The sequence below is a fragment of the Protomyctophum bolini genome (assembly GCF_963924005.1).
Source record: "Protomyctophum bolini genome assembly, chromosome: 20".
NCBI classification, from domain to species: Eukaryota; Metazoa; Chordata; class Actinopteri; order Myctophiformes; family Myctophidae; genus Protomyctophum; species Protomyctophum bolini.
In genome coordinates, this window is record NC_137881.1 from 13,276,420 (window position 1) to 13,297,092 (window position 20,673).

The 20,673-nt window shown below is 45.5% G+C and overlaps 1 protein-coding gene across 1 annotated transcript in view; it reads right to left on the minus strand.

The window, feature by feature from the left end:
- Positions 1–1,773: 1,773 nt before the first annotated feature.
- Positions 1,774–20,673, minus strand: part of rin1b (Ras and Rab interactor 1b) — a gene marked incomplete at both ends in the record, with an annotated part of 48,755 nt that continues 29,855 nt past the window's right edge. The window contains 4 exons of the mRNA XM_080792214.1: positions 1,774–2,097; positions 6,694–6,866; positions 7,356–7,487; positions 10,366–10,716. Of these exons, the coding sequence (XP_080648340.1) occupies positions 1,774–2,097; positions 6,694–6,866; positions 7,356–7,487; positions 10,366–10,716 (980 nt within the window). The remainder of the gene's footprint in view (positions 2,098–6,693; positions 6,867–7,355; positions 7,488–10,365; positions 10,717–20,673) is intronic.

The window sequence follows — 20,673 nt, forward strand, 5'->3', positions numbered from 1 at the left end:
TCCACAGGTTTGTGTACTTTTTATTTGCATTGAAATCGCCATAGGGGAATGTTAGATCTCTTCATATAAGAAGGTGTTCTTAAACTAAAAATAAACCGATCATCCCGGCCTTTTCACTCATATGGATATGAAGCATCGACTGAAGGTGGAATTGTACAAATATATCCAAAGAGTAACAAAATAAGCGTTAGAAACGAGTCAAACAACCCAGAGACTACATTTCCGGGTAGGAGCTGGTTGCAGCTGCCCGTCGCACAACAGAAACTGACATGTTAATTACGTTTAAAAAATAAATAATTGTATTGATATTTAATGTTTCGCGGTTAGTACGAGTCGAGTCACCGCCAGCTGAGCTTACGTCAACGAGGAATCTCAGGAACGCAATGTGTTAACAGCTGGGTGTGACATATATTAGCAGCGACATTGCTTTCATATGTAGTTTCTTTTTGCGATGACGTAATCAAAACGCGTCTCATATCCCATTCTGTCCGGTGGATTGCCCGTATGACTGAAAACTGATTTAAAAACAATGAAAACTCGGGCAAATGTTAAGTGGTCAGATGGGTGTGCACTTTGGAGACCATGGCTGCAAGTGGGACCTGATCCAGAAAAGGTTGGGAACCGCTGGGCTATACCATATGACACACACACACACACACACACACACACACACAAACACACACACACACACTCTTTAGGACGATTACAACCCCACTCTGTGTGCACATATACAGCACTGTAGCACAACTTGTTCTGGCAGTGTTCTCTACATTGGTGTGGCTCTGTTGCGTGCGTGGATCCTTTAGTAGTCTCTCAAGACAGACGCGCTGGTTCTCTAGTCTCAAGTTCCAAATGCTTCCGCCTACCCGTCTGTAATTAAGCAGCTCTGACAGTGAGTAGTAAACAAGATGGATATTATCCGGTCATTTGCCCACGTCCGTATCCCCCGTTCCGGCAGATTCACACTATGGTCGTATATACAGTACTGCGTATAATCGGGACCACCTGGCAGATGTTGTGGTTGGTGTGAATGCTGCGTACCGTTCCCGGGAGCAGATCACCCAACCGTTCCCGGGACCACATGGAGGTAGTCTCGGGACCGGTTGAAGTGTACTCTCATACGCTGCACTGTGAAAGCATTGAATACAGTTGAATGAAGTGTAGTCGGGTGTGGAAGAATCATCAAGGCCAATGTGAATCATGGCCAGGCAATCATATTCGGGGACAGATTGAATCAAATGGACTCGGTGTGAATCTGCCCTTTTTTAAAGAACAACTACTGGAAAACTAATTGGTAGAAGCCTTGCCAGCTCAACAGAAAACCAATCATCTCATATAAGATATTTTACAATACATTTCTCGTGAACACCGTCGGAACTGGTTGAACACCTTCCCTGAGAGCTTTTCCGTTGGACGACGATTGTTTCCTCTTCCGAAATTTGAACGGGGCTGAATTACTGACCGTCTCTGCATGGGGTTATTGGAAGATTGTAGAACAGCTAACCAGGCTGGCTGGCTTGAGAGACTATATAGTCCTTTTTTAAGGGAATAGTTAACCATGATGTGAGATGATCCAACTCCCTGTCTCAAGAAGAGCTGTGTTTTTTTTTTAACAACACGTCCACTAGTCCTCACCCACCCACCACCACCACCACCACTACCAAGCAGACACAACACAGCAACCAAGATCACCGGGGGAAGAAAGGGCCAGAGAGAGAGAGAGAGGCCGACCATGCATCCCCTTCCCCTCCTCCTCCTCCCCCTCCCCGCTGCTCACTCCTCACACACCGACTCGCTCAGGTCCACGGCGCCGCCTCGCGTCAGCCTCCGCATCTTGCTGAAGTCGTGGTCGAGCCGCAGGTAGGAGAGCGAGGGGCCTCCCTCGCTGTGGGCCGCCAGGTCCTGGGGCTGCGCGTGCTCCGGCAGGGCCCTCATCTCCCCGCCGCTGCGCCAGTAGAGCGCGTAACGCCCGGCGTCCGAGACGTCGAACGTGGCGGCGCACAGCTGCGCCAGCGCCTGGCTGCTCTCCCCGGCGCGCCACTGCAGGGTGCGCACCGCGCTGCGCTCGCCGTCCTGGAAGAGTATCCGAACGCACCTCTGGGGAGAGAGAGAGAGAGAGACAGATGATCAGATACATCAGTGGATCACCATTTGATGAGATTTAGCCTCGCAGACCCAAAGCATAGAATGGTTGTCAATGAATACGATTTTGATGGTCAGAGTGGTGGAGATAACAATAGACAGTAACACACAGATGTTTTATATTGTATTCTGGAGATTCAAAATGGAGACCGATTGCGACATCAAGAACATAAACAAAACGGGGGCATGGTGGCACAGTCGGGAGTGCTGTCGCCTCACAGCTAGAAGGTTCTGGGTTCGATTCCCACTGTGGATGCTGGGAGCGTGTTCCCTCCTCCGAGTCATCAGTGCCCATACCCGAGTTTGCATGTTCTCCCCGTGTACCCTATAGGGTACGGTACCGTCACAAAAAACATGCAATAATCCTGGTCGCTAAACTGCCTCCCCCTGGCCAGCCAGGGCCACTGATGGAGGGGAAAAAGGAACTGGTCGGAATAACGTGATCCTTCCAAAACTGATGTTTGCTTTCATGCCATTAAAACACATGGTATTAACAGACAGAGAGAGAGAGAGTGGGAGAGACACGTGAACACATATATTACACATGTGCACAAACAGGGGTCAAGAGGCTTATGAAGGAAGGTCAAAAGAGGAGTGGGAGAGAGAGAGAGAGAGAGGCAAATATTCAAAGTGCAGAGTCCTCTCATACACGTGCACGCGCGCGCAGCGTATGTATATCTTTTCTACGTCTGAGCATAGACATGGTAACGCCCCGCCTGCCTCTGATTGGCCTACCGACACTGCCAGCCCTTAGAGTATAGAGACTGCACCGTATTTCTCCTCCCTTCCACTTCCACGAGGCGATTTCACCTTCCGGGTATATAGGAACGGAGTGCATTCTGGGATGGATTGGGCCAAATCGTGAACGCGCTGTGCCATTGACTATCATTGCGCCATTTGAAACAAAGGGTGCGTTCGGAAATGCGCACCGGGAAATTGGTCAGTTTGTTGAGTGTGGTGGGCGGTGACATCACAGTGTGCCTTATTTACGAACGACCACAGCTGTGACGCATTCACACCGCCGACACCGGACAACCCCAGCTTCAGGGTAGGGTCGCTCAGTGCGGGCACTCGGCACACCCGGTGCGCAGCGCACTGGATTTTCGAACAACAACGCACCGAGTGCACTGAATAAACGAACGACAAGAGAGCACACCAGTGCGTTCAGGGCACATTTCCGAACGCACCCAAAGCGTTCACGTGTCATGCCCCAATAACGTAAACGTGCGCAATGATATAAACGGACCAGTTCTGGCTTGAGCTGCACTACCAGCTCCTTACTGGCCTACCAGCATGTGCACTTAAGCCTCTCCAGCTGATCCAAAATGCCGCAGCTCGCTTGGTCTTCAACCAGCCAAAATTCTCACATGTCTCCCCCCTGCTCCGCTCCCTCCACTGGCTCCCGGTCGCTGCCCGCACAGAATACAAAACTCTGATGCTGGCATTCAAAGCAACCAAAGGTATGGCTCCCCCATATCTTGCAAGTATGATTGAACCCTACAAACCCTCCCGCGCACTCAGATCAGCTAACGCAGGGAAGCTGGAAGTACCCTCACTAAAAACGCCGGGACAACGCTCCACACGTCCCAAACTCTTCTCCCTTCTGGCTCCAAAACTGTGGAATGCACTTCCCATGGCAGTCAGAACTGCAGCATCACTCCCAATCTTCCGCCGTAGTCTGAAAACCCACCTTTTCAGACTCCATCATGGCCCATAGCACTTACTCTACCCTAGATAGCACTTCTGTAGACTTAGATAGCATTTGAAACAGACTTATAGCATGTTATGTAGACAGCACTAGAATTGCATTGTATATAGTCATAGCACGCCATAGTACATATGTATAGCATAGTAGTATATATGTAAAGTTTATACGTATAAATTTCATTATATAGATATTCCACTGTTACTTTCTTAGCTTACGCATGTTTCATGATGAATGTTTTTATGTGATGTATTCCCATGCTTTTGTTCTTGCTTAATGTAAGTCGCTCTGGATTAAGAGCGTCTGCTAAATGCCTAAATTGTAAATTGTACCAAATTCGGCCACTATGTGTCCATTTCGCCTCAGGGTTTCCTCCCGGTGCTGTCTCTATTAATAAGTGCCAGCCTTGCCAGAGTTTCCTCCGAGGTGGAAGATACATAAGGTTTCTTTTCGCAGATAAGTAAGCCTGGGACCAAGGCTATACAAGGTTACTCCGTGGTGGGAAATAAATAAATAATACAAGTACGATACAATACAAGAGAATGACAGCGTGGCACGCACGACAGTAACTTTTATTTTTTGTAGAAGAGGCAAACTATTGTTTATGCCGTTGGCCTGTTTATTTGTATACATGTGTAAACTTGAAACATTATTGTACTGTAAAAAGGTCTCTTTTCCCTTGATCGTTATCTTTTTTAGTATAATAGTATTAGTTTACTATAATTAGATTAATACCTTTATCTTTATCTTTTTTAGTATAATAGTATTAGTTTACTATAATTAGATTAATACACGATAATCAACACTAACACTTTAATTTAGAACACAGCCTAATCAAACCATAGTACATACGTGTTCAATCAATTATTCAATCAAAGCAAATGGCACAAACAATATTAGTTTGCCTCTTCTACAAAAATTTAAGTTACAAGTTACTGTCAGGTGCCATTCTCTTGTACTTGTATTATTTCCCACCACGGAGTAACCTCGCATCTCGAAGGACAGGCAAGACGGGCAGTGTCGGTAGGCCAATCAGAGGCAGGCGGGGCGTTACCATGTCTATGCTCGGACGTAGAATAGATATGCGCACACCCGCGCGCACACGCACACACACTACAATCCCATATATGACATAACAATTTTCCAGATGCCTGTTTTCATTGCAGCTCATTTCATTGTGAGCACCAGAGACATCCTGGTCAGTCAAACCATGAAATCCATTTCCAACCTATAAGCGCCCGATCTTCAAAACAAACTTCATGGTCTCTGTAAAGTATACAAATATAAATCTCTAACCAGAATGCAGAAAATGTAACGTTCCACGTTCGTTCACTAAGCCTTAACAAAACTAACACACGACATGATGCTGTTAGATAACAGCCTGGCCACCCACAAAACGCCCGCACAACTCCTACACACACACGCACATTAACACTGACCATTACACAAATCCCCAAGCTGGGGAAAAAAAACCTTCCACACAGGCACACATACAAACACATACAAACATTAAAAACACAGTCCCTTCTTTCCCCTCCACGCTACCTTAGCCCCCCCCACGCACACACACACACACACACAACCCCCCCGCCTTCACACTTTCACACACACCTGTCCAATTACAGCATCTATCATCGACTAACACCGCCACTGCACTCATCAACAGGTGCGCGCACACACGTGCCAAAAACACACACACACACACACACACACAGACAGAAGAAAATCAGCCTAAAAGCGTTTTTTAAACAACTTACAGAGTCACTCAGCTCCTCACCGTCCGAGTGCATATTGTGTTTGCCTGCCTCGATGTGTAGATGCGGCTCGATAAATTTCATGTTATCTGACCGCCCACTCCTCCATAGCACTTAGCTCGCACTGATCCCCGCCTGTGTCAGAGAGAGAGACGCTATCTGGCTGCCGGGCCAGCTCTATCGGGCTATTTGAAGCCAGCAAACAAAGACCGGAGAGGAGTTGTACCACGTGACAAAGACCAAAAAAAAAAAGAAAACAATACAAAAACCAGAAGCCGCTGTCTGTGGATGAGAATGCCATCCATTGGCATGTGTCATCCTGTCAGGCCATTAGAACCAAACGAAGGCCAGAGGAGTGGCGCAGCGGGGAAGAGCCAGGAGGGCGCAGAGATGGGGCGTGCGCTTCTGTGTGTGTGTGTGTGTGTGCGTGTTCGTGTGTGTGTGAGTGGTTAACAGTGTGCTATAAACCAATGAGCCCATCCGTGGATTACCCCTAAAGCTGATCCTCCAAAATGAATATTAAATTGTTGAATATAAGCGCGCAAAGTAAAGGATGAAACGGCAGGCAGTATTATGTTTTAAGTGTGATTACTAATATTGAACAGCATCACACATCACAGCCGTACCAAAATGGAGTAGTTTTGTTTCGTGTATAGCCAGCCAATCGGAGATCTCCTCTTATTTCAAATGTACAATTTATAGACTTAATCCAGATTCCAGAGCGATTTACAGTAAGCAGGGCAAACATGAGGTAATACATCAAATGCATAGAAATGGTAATCTGGGATCACATAATGCAAACCAGGAACCTATCATCAGTCTTATCGATACATGCAGGTGACATCTAAGTTCGATCGATAGGCTAAAACTAGGTGGAAACTAATACATTTTTTGTTGGATCCAATGGTTGGTTTGTGAGGACTGGGTGGTGACAATGGACTAGTGGCAATGGAGAAGTGGCGTGCGTGTGTTTGTTCAGATAAATGCACACAGTCTCTCCAGAGCGGCTGGGTTTCTGTTGCTCAGAAAGACGGGTTCCTTCTTTCCCTCTTCCGTTAGACTGTGAGGGTGCTGTTCTACTACTGTAATCACCTGACTGTGCTGGTTGTCCCTGTGGCTCTGAGCCTCCCGGCCTCGCCTGCGGCCCCACGCCCTCAGCGCCTCCTCGGCCTCTGGGTTCAGACGACCCGGGGAAGGCTGCTGCTCACCCTCCGTACTCTGTAGCAAGCAAAGGCTGGAGTACACACTGGTCAGGTAGTAGCCGCCTGCAGGACACCATGGAGGAAAAACAACAACAGCAGCAGCAAGGAAGGAAGGTCTTCAAAACACACGCAAAAGCAATTTAATTAGAATGGATTAGATTAGTTTAGATTGGATTAGATCAGAGATTATTGGTCTCTATTGGTACATGTGGAAAGTGGAAACTGCTTTCAGTACAGGGTGGTGGAAAAGTACACCTGCTGTAAGACAATAACAGCTGGGGACGCTGTCGGCGCTGCCTGTGGGCGTGTTCTCTCCTCCGCGTCATCAGTGCCCATACCCGAGGTGGGGTTGGCCAAAGGGCCTTTCTGTGTGGAGTTTGCATGTTCTCCCCTTTACCCTCACAATGCATGCAGTAATCCTGGTCTCTAAACTGCCTCCCCCTGGCCAGCAGTCTGGGTGCCCAGGATTACAATTAGGTAATTGACAGCGTGAAAAAATGGGTTGCAAAATGGTGGGATGCAGTTTAAACCACACTGGCTCCGGTACCCTACCTTCTCCACAGAGCCAGGAGGGTTCCAGCAGCTCCATCATGTACTCCACCTCCAGCAGGATGTGAGGCCGGTTACACTCCACGATCACACAGCACAGCCATGGCAGGAAGTCCCCACAGCTCCGCTCCTGTCCTACATGGGAGACAGATGTTACACTCCACGATCACACAGCACAGCCATGGCAGGAAGTCCCCACAGCTCCGCTCCTGTCCTGCATGGGAGACAGATGTTACACTCCACGATCACACAGCACAGCCATGGCAGGAAGTCCCCACAGCTCCGCTCCTGTCCTGCATGGGAGACAGATGTTACACTCCACGATCACACAGCACAGCCATGGCAGGAAGTCCCCACAGCTCCGCTCCTGTCCTACATGGGAGACAGATGTTACACTCCACGATCACACAGCACAGCCATGGCAGGAAGTCCCCACAGCTCCGCTCCTGTCCTGCATGGGAGACAGATGTTACACTCCACGATCACACAGCACAGCCATGGCAGGAAGTCCCCACAGCTCCGCTCCTGTCCTACATGCACGGGAGAAAGTTGTGTTGTTTTTGTTGACTAAAACGAAGACGAATAATGTCCGTCAACTACCTTTTTTCACTGACAAAAACTAAATGGAAACTAAATGAAAACAAACTATGACTAAATGTATATTGACAATTTCGTCAACAGACAAAAACTAGACTTAAATGTTAGGAAGGGACTAGTGGACAAGAGATCCAGTATAAGTGCTGAAAATCTACAAGCTCGCAACGCGTTGCAGAAAATCTGCCATTACGACGACATCAAGGCCCGCCGAAATACATTTTAGTCGACTAAATCAACTGTAGACTTAGTCGACTAAAATCGCATGACATTTAGTCGACTAAAACTAGACTAACACTAAAACATTCCAGGTGACAAAAATGTGACTAAAACTAAATGTAAACTATTCAAGAGTGACTATGACTAAAACTAAAATCAAATTTTGCTGCCAAAAACAACACTGCACTCCACTTGTCTATCACACAGCACAGCCATGGCAGGAAGCCCTCCCAGCTCCACTCCTGTCCTGCATACATCAGTCTCGCGTTACCAGACTGTTGTCTCTCGCAATTTCCAAACGCTTTCATCTTACAGTCTAGAGCAACGGAAGAGCTATCGTGAGTCAAATATAAAGCGGAAGTGGAGACTCCTCCCCACTTCCGTTTTGTCTTTACAGTCGCACAAATGTATCCTAATATAAATGGAAAGCATCTAAGCATATACAGTAACTTGTTGCTTAAAAAAAGCACAAGTTACATCTGTGCAGCATTTCGTTCATAATGTTCCGATTGTTGTTGTTGTTAGGCCTACTCACGCCTATATGGGCCCTTATACGGAAGCATCTAATGTCCAAGTTCATGCTCAATGCCATCTGTTTCCACGTCATATTGTAGTAGGCTACAGTCAACGGTATCCTGTTAAATAATAGGCTGCTTATTAGTGAAATGATCAACCGATCATGCCCTGTGCTTGTCATTCAGCTGTGATTTTTGATCCAGTGCATCGGGATTAGCTCTGGATAAACGTGTGCGCACCCACGCACGCACGCGCACCCACGCACGCACGCGCACCCACGCACGCGCACCCACGCACGCACGCGCACCCACACACTGTAATGGATATTTTAGAATGCCAAATAGATTGCCAAATATATGTGTTACGAAGGAACGAAGTGTCGCTCCGACATCACAACCGTGGTGTCAGAGGTGATCACCTCTGACATCCCGACATTATAGCCTAGCGGGTTTAGAGATAGAATTAAGCTTTGTAACTCTAGTTTATGACTTAGTCACCTTTGACTATTGAACTTACAGTACATAGCCAGCCTCAAGAGCTCCCATTTCTATCCCTTACTACTAAGCTAAGGTGGGACCTCTCAGCTGTAATTCTCAGACCATATCAGGCTCTTGTCTTACATACATTATTGTGTATTTCTCTGCCTTCCATTCAGTTTCTTTGCTCACCAATATGCTCATTCTGTTTCAACTGCAGCTGCCAATCTAACAGCTCATGTGACTTCTCCATGCTTGCTATCACTGTGTCAGCGAGTGTGTGTGCTTGTGTAGCTATTTGTGTGTCGCCCTTATCTTTGGGGCAGATCCTTATATGAACATTTAGTATAGCCTCTCTGTTAAGACAAGACTATAAGAAGTGTCTGAGAATAGGGTTGGGGAGGCTTGTGCCCAGAGGGGCTGCTGGAACAGGCCAGGAGGCTTATGTTCCTTACTGCTGATTCTTCTCAATACATTCTCAATACTTCACCCTGAAGAACTTTGTCAATCCTTCATCTTTGGAAGATTATTTAATCTACAACAACACACACCAACAACCTCTCGATAAATGAATAAAAACCTTTAACCTTTCTTTTGGTTAGTGTGTTGTTATGCATAATGTTTTTGCCCTGTAGCACTTTGTTTCAAATGAAAAGTGCACTAAAAATACAATCTGATTATTACTGAACATCCTACACTGTACAGAACCACAGCATAAAAAAAATAACATCCACTCTTACTCCCTCATTGACTAAATATTTCTGGCTCTGTGAATATTAATTTATGCAAATAGAACAGGTCTAGCAGTACACCCAGCACCGCTGCTCATCACAGCAAAGTGATTTCAGGTTTCAGCAAGTGGTCAACTTGTGTGTGTGTGTGTGTGTGTGTGTGTGTGTGTGTCTGGGGGCGGGGGTGTTGACCCGCCACGCACGTCCCGCGATAATTGCACTGAAAACCTTGACCTGTCCGCCCGCTTTTGATGCTTTTGCATGACGCTGTTAATTCAATTAATTTACTCATGAGCGCTGAAATCGTGAAATGGAAACGGTCGGACGACCAAAAGCACCAGCGGGGGGTTCCTGTGTTGCATCAGCTGTATCTATAGTCTCGTACCGGGCCCTGCAGACTGCGGGCCGTGGAGCTTAAGCTCCAGTACGTTGTTAATCCGGGCCTACCTTTGACCAGGCACGCTTATGGCCACTCACCGTGCGGCAAGGACGACCCCATGGCGTCGTGGACACACTTGCACAGCTGCAGCAGCAGGAGGACCTTGTCGACGGGCGAGTGTGTCCGCTGCATCAGCGCCAGCTTCCGTCTCGCTCTCTCCACCTGCTGGCGGCGTCCGGCGGTGCCGTCCGGGACCCCCGCTGACCCCCGCACGCCCAGCCGCGCCTCCGTGGCCCCTCCTCCTCCTCCTCCTCCCCTGTGGCGGAGCAGGCCCTGCGCCAGCCGCTGCGTGGAGCCGTCACGGTGGTGCAACGCACTGAGAGCCTGGCTGAGAGGGGCCCTCAGGGGCCGCAGCACACAGCTGAACATGGCCCTCTCCAGAGCCAGGTCTGCACAGACGGGAGGCGTACTTTGGTTAGACATAGCATTGGTTAGAGCAGGGGTTAGAGTTGGTTAGAGAATTGGTTAGACATAGCATTGGTTAGAGCAGGGGTTAGAGTTGGTTAGAGTATTGGTTAGACATAGCATTGGTCCGACTGGATTAAGTTTGGTGAGGGGTGTGTTAAAACGACCGGATTAAGGTTGGTGAGGGGTGCGTTAAAACGACCGGATTAAGGTGTGTGTTAAGGTTTTGGGAGAGGGTTAAGGTTAGGTTTAGGTGTGCTGCCCCGTGGGAGGTTAGGGTTAGGGTGAGGGTTTGAGATATCGGACCAATGGTTGCTCAGGGGTAGAGTGGCCGGATGGCAACCGCAAGATTGCCAGTTCGAACCCAGGCTCCCCCAGAGTTAGTGACGAAGTGTCCTTGAGCAAGACGCTGAACCCCTAATTGCTCCTGGTGTGCCAGTTGGTGCCTTGCATGGTTTCCTCCACCATTGGTGTGTGTGTGTGTGTGTGTGTGTGTGTGTGTGTGTATGTAATCTATGTAAAGCGCCTTGGATAAAGGCGCTATATAAATGCACCATTTATAGATAGATAGATACATACAGTGTATTACACACATACATAAATAATACTGTCTGTATATGCATATATATACAAACACAAACAGTGTATACCGTATGTGTATCCTACTATACATCCTACTATAAATCTCCGAAGACCAGATTTAGTCTTTTCTGGCAATTTAACCTACTTGTGTAGTCTGTTACTTGTGACTCTTTTTTAAGTGTTAATTTTTTTTGGAAGAATTTTGAATTATGACGAAGAAGTTTAAGAACTACTGATTTAAAGGCCATGTGTAGAATCGGCCTCAGGTCGTTAAATTTGCCTTGTAGGTGGACGGTGTGTGGATTAATTGGGCATCACAAACGTAAGCCAGGTTGCCGCAAAGTCCTGAAAATCTAGAATATATTCAAAACGGCATTCCGGTCATAATGTCGTTATTGAAAGATAAGGCAAGTGTAGTTTTCATCATGAATGTGGAAGGAACTGGTTGGAAAAACGTGTTCCTTCCACGCGCTACGTCCAACCATGGAACCCCCCCCCCCTGTCAGGTGAAAAGAAGCGGCTTGGACTCCTCATGCATAGAAGGAAGTACGAGGTCAGCTCTACCCGGGTTGGCAGAGGGAGTGTGTAGAGCCCAGGATTACATTAGATAACAGTGATGCCGTCTTCAGGGTGACGTGACTGAGTGTGTTTTGCATGCCCGTCACTACTGCAGTTGTCATGGACACTCGTAAATGGCACCGTTGTCCCATGTAGGTTAACACATTTAGACCCGAGTCCAGATTCTACAAAATGAATGTCTTCTAAATCATGTTTCTATGTCAGTCATTCTCAAACATTTCCATGTGAAGGACCTGAGACCAGATTCTACAAATGTCTTCTAAATCCTGACAGTTATCTGAAAAAAACCTCGGTTTCTATGTCAGACGTTCTCAAACATTTTCATGTCAAGGACCCCCAAAAATATATATAATTGGTCGCCGACCCCATCTGAAAATATGTTGTTCCAGGGACCCCCCCCCCCCCCCAGAAGCAAAGATTTTACTTAAAAAACGCTCGCTCTGAAAGAATATATGTTCAAAGATTTGCACCACATTTTCACGATCTTTCAAGTGCTATGAGCTTGTAGATCTGCTATTTTTCAATAGCTAAAGTACAACAAAAGGGGTTCCCCCGTCCTAAATGGGTTAAAATCTGTCTGAGCTCATGTGCCAAGATGAGGTTTCTACGATGGCCAAGATGTGGGACGTGCTGATAATAGCAGAAGGCTTTTTTTTTCTTTCCACCCCGCAGGCAGCTAAAGTTTTGTTTCCATGGAAATATTCACAATATTCAGTCTAATCCATAAATCCAGCCATACAGAGGGATATTTGGAACGGGAAAAATATGAAAATTAGGTTCAAAATAGCTTTTCATGACTGCGGTCTGCCCAGAGGTGAACGATGGATGACATGTAAGGAGCTCCACTCTGTATGCTGTGTGCACTTGTAGATCTGCTATATTTTTCACTAGTTTGGGTCCAGGAGCAAACGTAATTTTTTTCTTTTGGGTCTTGAGTTTAACCCATTCGCATTGTGTTATACTTTAGCTGTTGAAAAATAGCAGATCTACAAGCGCATATAGCTCAGATCTACAAGCTCGAGCTTGTAGATCTGCTATTTTTGAAAAATTGTGAAAATGTGGTGCAAATCTTTTGAATATATATTCTTTCAGAGCGAACGTTTTTAACTTAAATCTTTGCTTCTGGGGAGGTCCCTGGAACTACATATTTTGAGATGGGGGTCGGAGGCCAAATACAGATAATTCTAGGGGTCCTTGACATGAATTGGTTGAGAACCACTGACATAGAAACATGATTTAAAAGACATTTAGTAGAATTGAGCCTCAGGTCTAATTAAACAGTTTGGTAAACCACTGCTGTAGAGTGTTCCAATTAAAACAGAGTGTGTAACTCTGAGTGATTCAAGCTGGGAATGTACAAATTACTCTTATTATGTAGAATGTCCCATTGTGAGCTTGTAGATCGGCTATATTTTCAAGTGGCCGAAATGTATATAGGGCTGAAGTGGTTACTGTATGTTATGTGGTAATAATCAAAAGTTTTCAAATAATTGTAGTGGAGTAAAAGTACAATATGTGGAGTAGAAGTAAAACTATAGAAAATTGGAAATATTCCAGTAAAGTAATAGTACCTCAAAATTGTCCAATACTACAAACATAGTTACATAGAATATGAATGGCACACACGCACGCACGCACGCACGCACACACACAAAATGGCCAGTCCTGAACAAAGCATGCAGGTAAAAAGTGTCCAGTGTGCACTCTTCTAGTCAGCGCTACCATCCTTCACAGTATCACCTCCTCCTCCTCCCCTCCTCTGCGTTCCTGCTTCCCTCTGTTCTCATCAGCCTCTCTCCACCCCCTGCTTCTCTCTCTCTCTCTCTCTCCACTTTCCTTACGTGATCAATCATTCATGCACTCCATGTTTCTCTACCTCTGCCATCCTTTCATCTTTCATCTTTACCTTGTCTATTTCTTCTGTCTTTACTCTCTCTCTCTCTCTATTTCTCATCATGTTGAGCTTTGTGCTGTCAAGTCTCTTCGGTAACTTCTCCCCCTCTCCATCTACCCCCCCTCTCTCTCTCTCTCTCTCTCAGCAACACAATACATGTAATAAGATAAGGTACCAAGGGCCCTATATCTATCCCTAAACTTATTTGCCATTTTTACTATTTTGAAAAACATTTTAAAATAGTTCAACCGACGTGTTGATCTACATAGATCGGCGATTGAACTAAATAGTAAAAAAAAAAGGCAAATAAGTTTAGCCATAAGGCGTAAGATATATAGGCCAACATGTATAGACCTAAACAAGTTCCTATTGTAGGTCATATACTTATAGACCCTTATGGTCCATAGACCGGGGGTCCCCCATGCAGTGCTCTATATACTTGGCCCCCTCAAAGCTTGCTTGCGATGCATTGTGAGATAACTCATTATTTTCACAGATATTGATGACGCAATAATAATGTGACCGTCAATGGCTAAATTCTACATTTCATTTGTGTACTCATCAGTAGTCAGTAGTGAAAACAGACACTTGGAAAAAGAGTATATTTATTGATTGATTGAATACTTTATTAGCAGTCTTTTTATGGAAGAATCTGTATCGGCAGATATGACCCTGCAAATAATCGGATACCGGCCATGATTATATAATTGTGCACCACCCCCCCCCCCCTACTCACGGCCCACTAGTGGCCCCGGGGCCTCCGTTTGGGAGTCTCTGCTCTATCTATTCCCTCCCTCCCTCTCTCTCCCTCTCTCTCCCTTTCTCCCTCCCTCCCTCTCTCTCCCTTTCTCCCTCCCTCCCTCTCTCTCTCTCTCATCTCTCCCTCTCTCCCTCCCTCCCTCTCTCTCCCTCTCTCTCTCCCTCCCTCCCTCCCTCCCTCCCTCTCTCTCTCTCCCTCCCTCTCTCTCTCTCATCTCTCCCTCCCTCCCTCCCTCTCTCTCTCTCATCTCTCCCTCCCTCCCTCCCTCTCTCTCTCTCTCTCTCATCCCTCCCTCTCTCTCTCTCTCTCTCCCTCCCTCCCTCCCTCCCTCTCTCATCCCTCTCTCTCTCTCCCTCCCTCCCTCATCCCTCCCTCTCCCTCTCTCCCTCTCTCTCTCTCATCCCTCCCTCCCTCCCTCTCTCATCCCTCCCTCCCTCCCTCTCCCTCTCTCATCCCCCCCTCTCTCTCCCTCTGAATCGTGCTGCTCTTCAAGTGAGCGTGGGACTGTGATATCTTTTTATGATAAATGATGGGGAGAGAGACGAGAGGAGGGAAGAGAAAAAAGACCAAACGAGAATGCAAATGTGTGACGCCGACGCATCGCAAGATAAATCAGAGCTTTGCGGCGGTCCACCATTCACTGCTATATACTGAAGCCTCCTCTCCTCAAAGCAGGCCATCTATCAGCACACACACACACACACACACACACACACACACACACACACACACACGTTTGTATTACTATTCTTGTGAGGAACATCAACATTTTAGGACGGCAATTTTATGAATGCCATATATAGATTTTTGTTTCAGTAATTTTCCATAAGCCTAAAGCCGAACAATAGCAGATCTACAAGCTCCCAGTGCATGCCAGTTTTCTGAAAAACCATGTTGTTTCCATATCAGTGGTTCTCAAACTATTTCATGTCAAGGACCCCAGAAATAATATGTAATTGGCCACCGACCCCCATCTAAAAATATGTTGTTCCAGGGAGTCCCCCACCCAGAAGCAAAGATTTGAGTTAAAAAAATATATATTCAAAGATTTTCACCACACATTTTCAAGATTTCTCAAAAATAGCAGATCTACAAGCTCGTAGTGCGGCACTCGGTGCCGTGCTATGAGCTTGTAGATCTGCTATTTTTCAATAGCCAAAGTATAACATATAATGCTTAAAACACCAAAAGGGGATCTTTTATTTATCCATAAACCTATTTATCATATTCTGCTATACTGGATGTTTGGTCCTCACTAGTATAGCAAGACGCACACACGCACACACACACACGCATGCACGCACGCACGCACGCACGCACGCACGCACGCAGAACACACCCACATACTGTACACCCACAACCTATACTACTTTCTTTTCTTTTTTAATCATGGAAATAAAAAAATTGAAAATTTTTAACTCAAATCTTTGCCTCTGGGGGTCCCTGGAACAAAATATTTTGAGGTGGGGGTCCGTGGCCAAATACATTTAATTTTGGGTCCTTGATACATATGCATAAGTTTGAGCACCACTGATATACTGTTAGAAATGTTGAAGGCATTTGTAGAATCGGCCTCAGATCTCAATGGATTAATGCAGGATTTTACTGCACGCACAACTACAAGCACATATGAGCATGCACGCACACACAGAGCTCTGCAGATTGATGGGTGTGCGTGTGCGTGCGCCACTGTGAGCAGCAGATCTTTGCCAAGGCCGCATTCTAAATAGCAGAGACAATAATATGAGCGCTGCATGGCGAATGAGGCTGTACTGTACTGTACTGTACTGTACTGTACTGTACTGTACTGTACTGTACTGTACTGTACTGTACTGTACACCGACGCAAACTATTTTGTGTTGACAAAGTGCCACAGGAAGCACCACCGCGTCATCATCCCATGCACCACAGCAGTGCTTTTCAAACCTTTCCATATCATTATTTATGACACTCCCACTTTCCAGTAATTGTGTTGTCTTCTCATTAAATTAAGTAGCCTAATAGGTATTTAACAATAATTTAACTCTTGAGAGCGTAAAAAACACTCAAGTTATATCTAAGGGTCCATTTGGTTACCAACTCTCCATCATTTAGCTGCATAGGGACCACTGGTTGAAAAACCACTGCTATTCGGCAAAGAAAAGACGACTCTGTCGTTTTCCACTTCCACAGGCCTGCACAGTCGACGTCCACACATAGACATCAAAGGGGGCTTCAGCCCCTGCCCTTTTACCCGTCTATAAAACAACTGCCCTCTCCAGACCACGAATGCAGCATTTACTATGGTGGAAGAAATGCAAATGCCCTCCTCTCCTTTCCGTGCCATTCCGGGAAGGCATCATTCGGGAGAAATGCTTTTCTTTTTCCAAAGTCTCCTGAACTTGAACGCAGCATTTTGCGCTGAACAAATTCGTTCACACCGCATCTCTCCACTAGCTAAAAGAGTGCTTGGTTGCGCCTCGAAAATAGCTGATCTACAAGCTCTCAACGCGTCGCAGCGCGACGCGTTGTGAGCTTGTAGTTCTGCTATTTTCGCAAATTTTGTCCTAAAGTGCCCTCTTAGTGCCCCTGCCTCTCTAACACTCCATGCACGTCCCTGGACCTGCCTCTCTCTCTCTCTCTCTCTCTCTCTCCATATCCGGGTGCTGATTGGTGTGTACCGCTTACAGTACACAATACAATCTAAAAAGAAATATTGTTTTTTTTACAGTTGCTTAGTTACACACTAAAAGAACTAAGCATAACTAAAAATATCACGCGGTATAATAATGAAACCCTGACACTCCAGGAGCAGAACCTCGGTCTGCAACAAAACTATATAAAGCACATTCTCAGCACTCGCAACGTTTGCAGAGATTTCCTCATTTTCTTTTCACATCTTGTGTTTACCTGTGGTTCGTACTGTACTCTACTGTACCTACTGTATGTGTGGATGGATCTACCACTTCTGGACGCCTCTGTTCAGCCTCATTGTACAGTTGTACTGTTTTTTTGTAGTACGCTGCTGTAGCTATTCATACACGTATATGACTATATGTAGATATATTTGATTTGCTGTTCTCTTTGGCCTTTTGTCTTTGCCGTTACATTTTTCTCCTTACTCCCCCCTTCTCCCCCCCCCCCCCCCCCCCCCCGCCGCCTTTTCTTCTGAAAACAACAAAAATGATGGATGTGCCTTAATTCTTCCAATTTTACATAGACAACGTGACAATCTTTCACAGCACAGGACCAGATGTAGGCAGAGCACAGATGAGATGCATTGTCATGTGGGGACAATTGTTATGATACTGTACGAAAGCAGTTTCAACAGCAAGCGCAATTTTCAGTCCCATACCACCTCCCACGGTAGTTTCCCTTCCTTAACCCCATTATGTAAGGTTTTTTTTCTTTTCCCTGTGTGGTGGTGGAAGGTTTACGATCTCCAGCCCTCTCAAAACTCACACAGCATCTTTTCACTATAGCTTTGCTTTGGAGTTGATTTGATGAAACTCAATTAAAACTATTATGGAACATACTGTATTGCGCAATTAGCATAAGTCAGACATCAAACGTACTACATTTCTGCATGGTGTGAAATGGGGACGAGGGACCCCCACAAAAATACCAGCCCCAAAAGTCGGCAAAAATGTGCCCTTTTCTAGGGGTTAATTGGGCACCCCATTCCACCTCGGTGATCTCTGTACCAATTCATTCATTTGACAGGATATAGTGACACAGAGTGAGGAAACCCAGCACCTTGTCAACCTCCCAGTTATACGGATTATTTCTAAGCTGTCAGCAGTGATTAAATTTATCACTGGCCCATTGGAAAATAGACACCACATCAGCAAGTTCACCTCATTCACTCCATACCAAGTATGGTGTGAATGTAAGTATCATTTACACTTGATGCGGCTTATTAATAGATACATGTTTATTGTGGCTACTTGGATACTTGGATGCAATGTGAGGGGGTGCGGGTGGTGAAGGGTTTTATTAATTGTCATCAAAATATACTTAGAGTACCAATTAAAGTAAATGATTAAGTACTAATATTTTCCAAATATTACTGTCAACGCTTTTTCATTAACAGCGTCAACGCGTCACATTGTAGATCAGCTTTTTTCTTTCTTCTTCGAATGGCCAAAGGTGGTTACTCTAGGTTTGTGTATTATACAATCTGCAAAGTAACACGTGACTATTCAAATACTGTATGAAGTAATTAAAACATGGAAAGTAAAGTACCTCCCCACTGCATGTGCATTGCGAGCGCTGCACTTCATTTTATAGTATAGGCTATTGGAGTAAATGGTACTATAGTTACTTCTTTGCAACACTTCATAGGCTAAGCATGAAACAGTCCCACGTGCACTAATTGCTACAGTGCAGAGGGAGGGACATGAGTTGACATTAATGGTCTTAACTCAACATGTATACATCACACATGAGCTTTGATCTGTATCGTAATAAATGTGGCCACAGTAGTGACTTCACGAACACAAGGGTCATTCCTCCTGTGTCCTCTCTAGCAAAGACCATTGGTGTGTATTGGAAAAGCTCAGTGGCGTGCACGGATACCACCTGCCCTTGACCTCTGGACAGCAATGCCCTTAAAAAAACCAAAAGAAAAAACATACTGTACAGTGTACAGTATGTGGACCATGGTGACATTGATCAATTATTGATTAAAAAAAACTAATATATTATTTATGACCCAAAATCTATAAATCTCACACTATTTAGGCAACCGGCCGGTTCCACACGCTGCACAAGGTGCCCTTTTTTCACTTGCACCTCCATCTAAATGTCACTGGAAAAGCTGAAAAGACAGTGAGATCCACATGTACTTTGAAGTTGGACAGCTTCAAAAGTATTAAATTGATCATGAAGTTAAACACAATAACCAATGTCGGGTTCGATCATACCTCAACCTTTTACAGTTTAAACGTAGTGTATAAGTTAAAGCATGCTAAAGTAACAAGTGAAAGAAAAAAGGGGTTTCATATGAAAATAACATACATTTCCCATACAAGTTCACAATGTGTGAACTTGTAGAGTTCACGCATAACCGTTCACGGAATAACCGTCTACTTCCGCGTTCTTTTACGATTTGGACACCAAATTTGGTGCGGAAGTGCAAACGGACGTTCAAGGTCAAACCCCAGCTGCACAGGGTTAACTCGTCATAACTCCACGGGTCCGCCTGCAGTCCCCGCTCTTACCACTAGGGCCGAGCTCCTCAAGGGGGCTTGGACGTCACTCATGCGACTCCTCCATGTCTCTCGCTGTCACACAAGTGACTACTAGCCAATCAGAGCGCGTCTTTTCCGGGACTTATGTTTCGTGTTCATACTTTGCAAGGAATCTCTGGAAAATTGTGCCTTAATTTTTTATGTCTATGGGTGACAGGGCTGGCTCTGCCAGCAGCTCACAGGCGCACCTGCAGCACAATGTCAATTAAATGGAGGACAGCTGCTGTGTATATAAAGGTGTTAATGTGACTGTGTTCTCAATTTACAGTGCGAGACTGGGTCTAGACAGAGAGCCACACAAAAATCCACATTCCTGCCTGTTACTAAAGTATGGTTGTATGGTTGGTTAATGTCACACGGTGACTGTTTAGTTCATGTTATAGGATTTACGTTAAGGTCACTCTGTGACTCGTTACATTATAGTTTTGGCTCCTGTTAAGTGAGACCATTTGTTTGTCTATTTTTTTCCAGGGTCCTTCCATGGCCTTGGTGGTGACTGGCTTGGTATTACTGTGCTTAACTGACCAGCCAACTGGCCTGACCTGAACCCCACAGAGAATCTAGGCTGTATTGTCAAGAGGAAGGTGTGAGACATAAGACTGAACTTTACAAAATAATTTACGGCTGTTATCAAAGCAAACCTGGTCTTCCATAACACTTCAACAGTGCCACTGGCTGATCACATCCATGCCACGCCCCATTGATGAAATGATTGGTTCAAAAGTAGCCCAGACCAAGTATTAACTGCATACCGTACATTAATATACTTTTCAGATGGTTGACATTGTGGTCTCGTAAAACATTCTAATTCATTGAGATAGGTTTTAAATACTTTACTTTATGCACAATGAATTGAGAATATATGAAAGTTTCACTTTTTGAATTATATTACGGA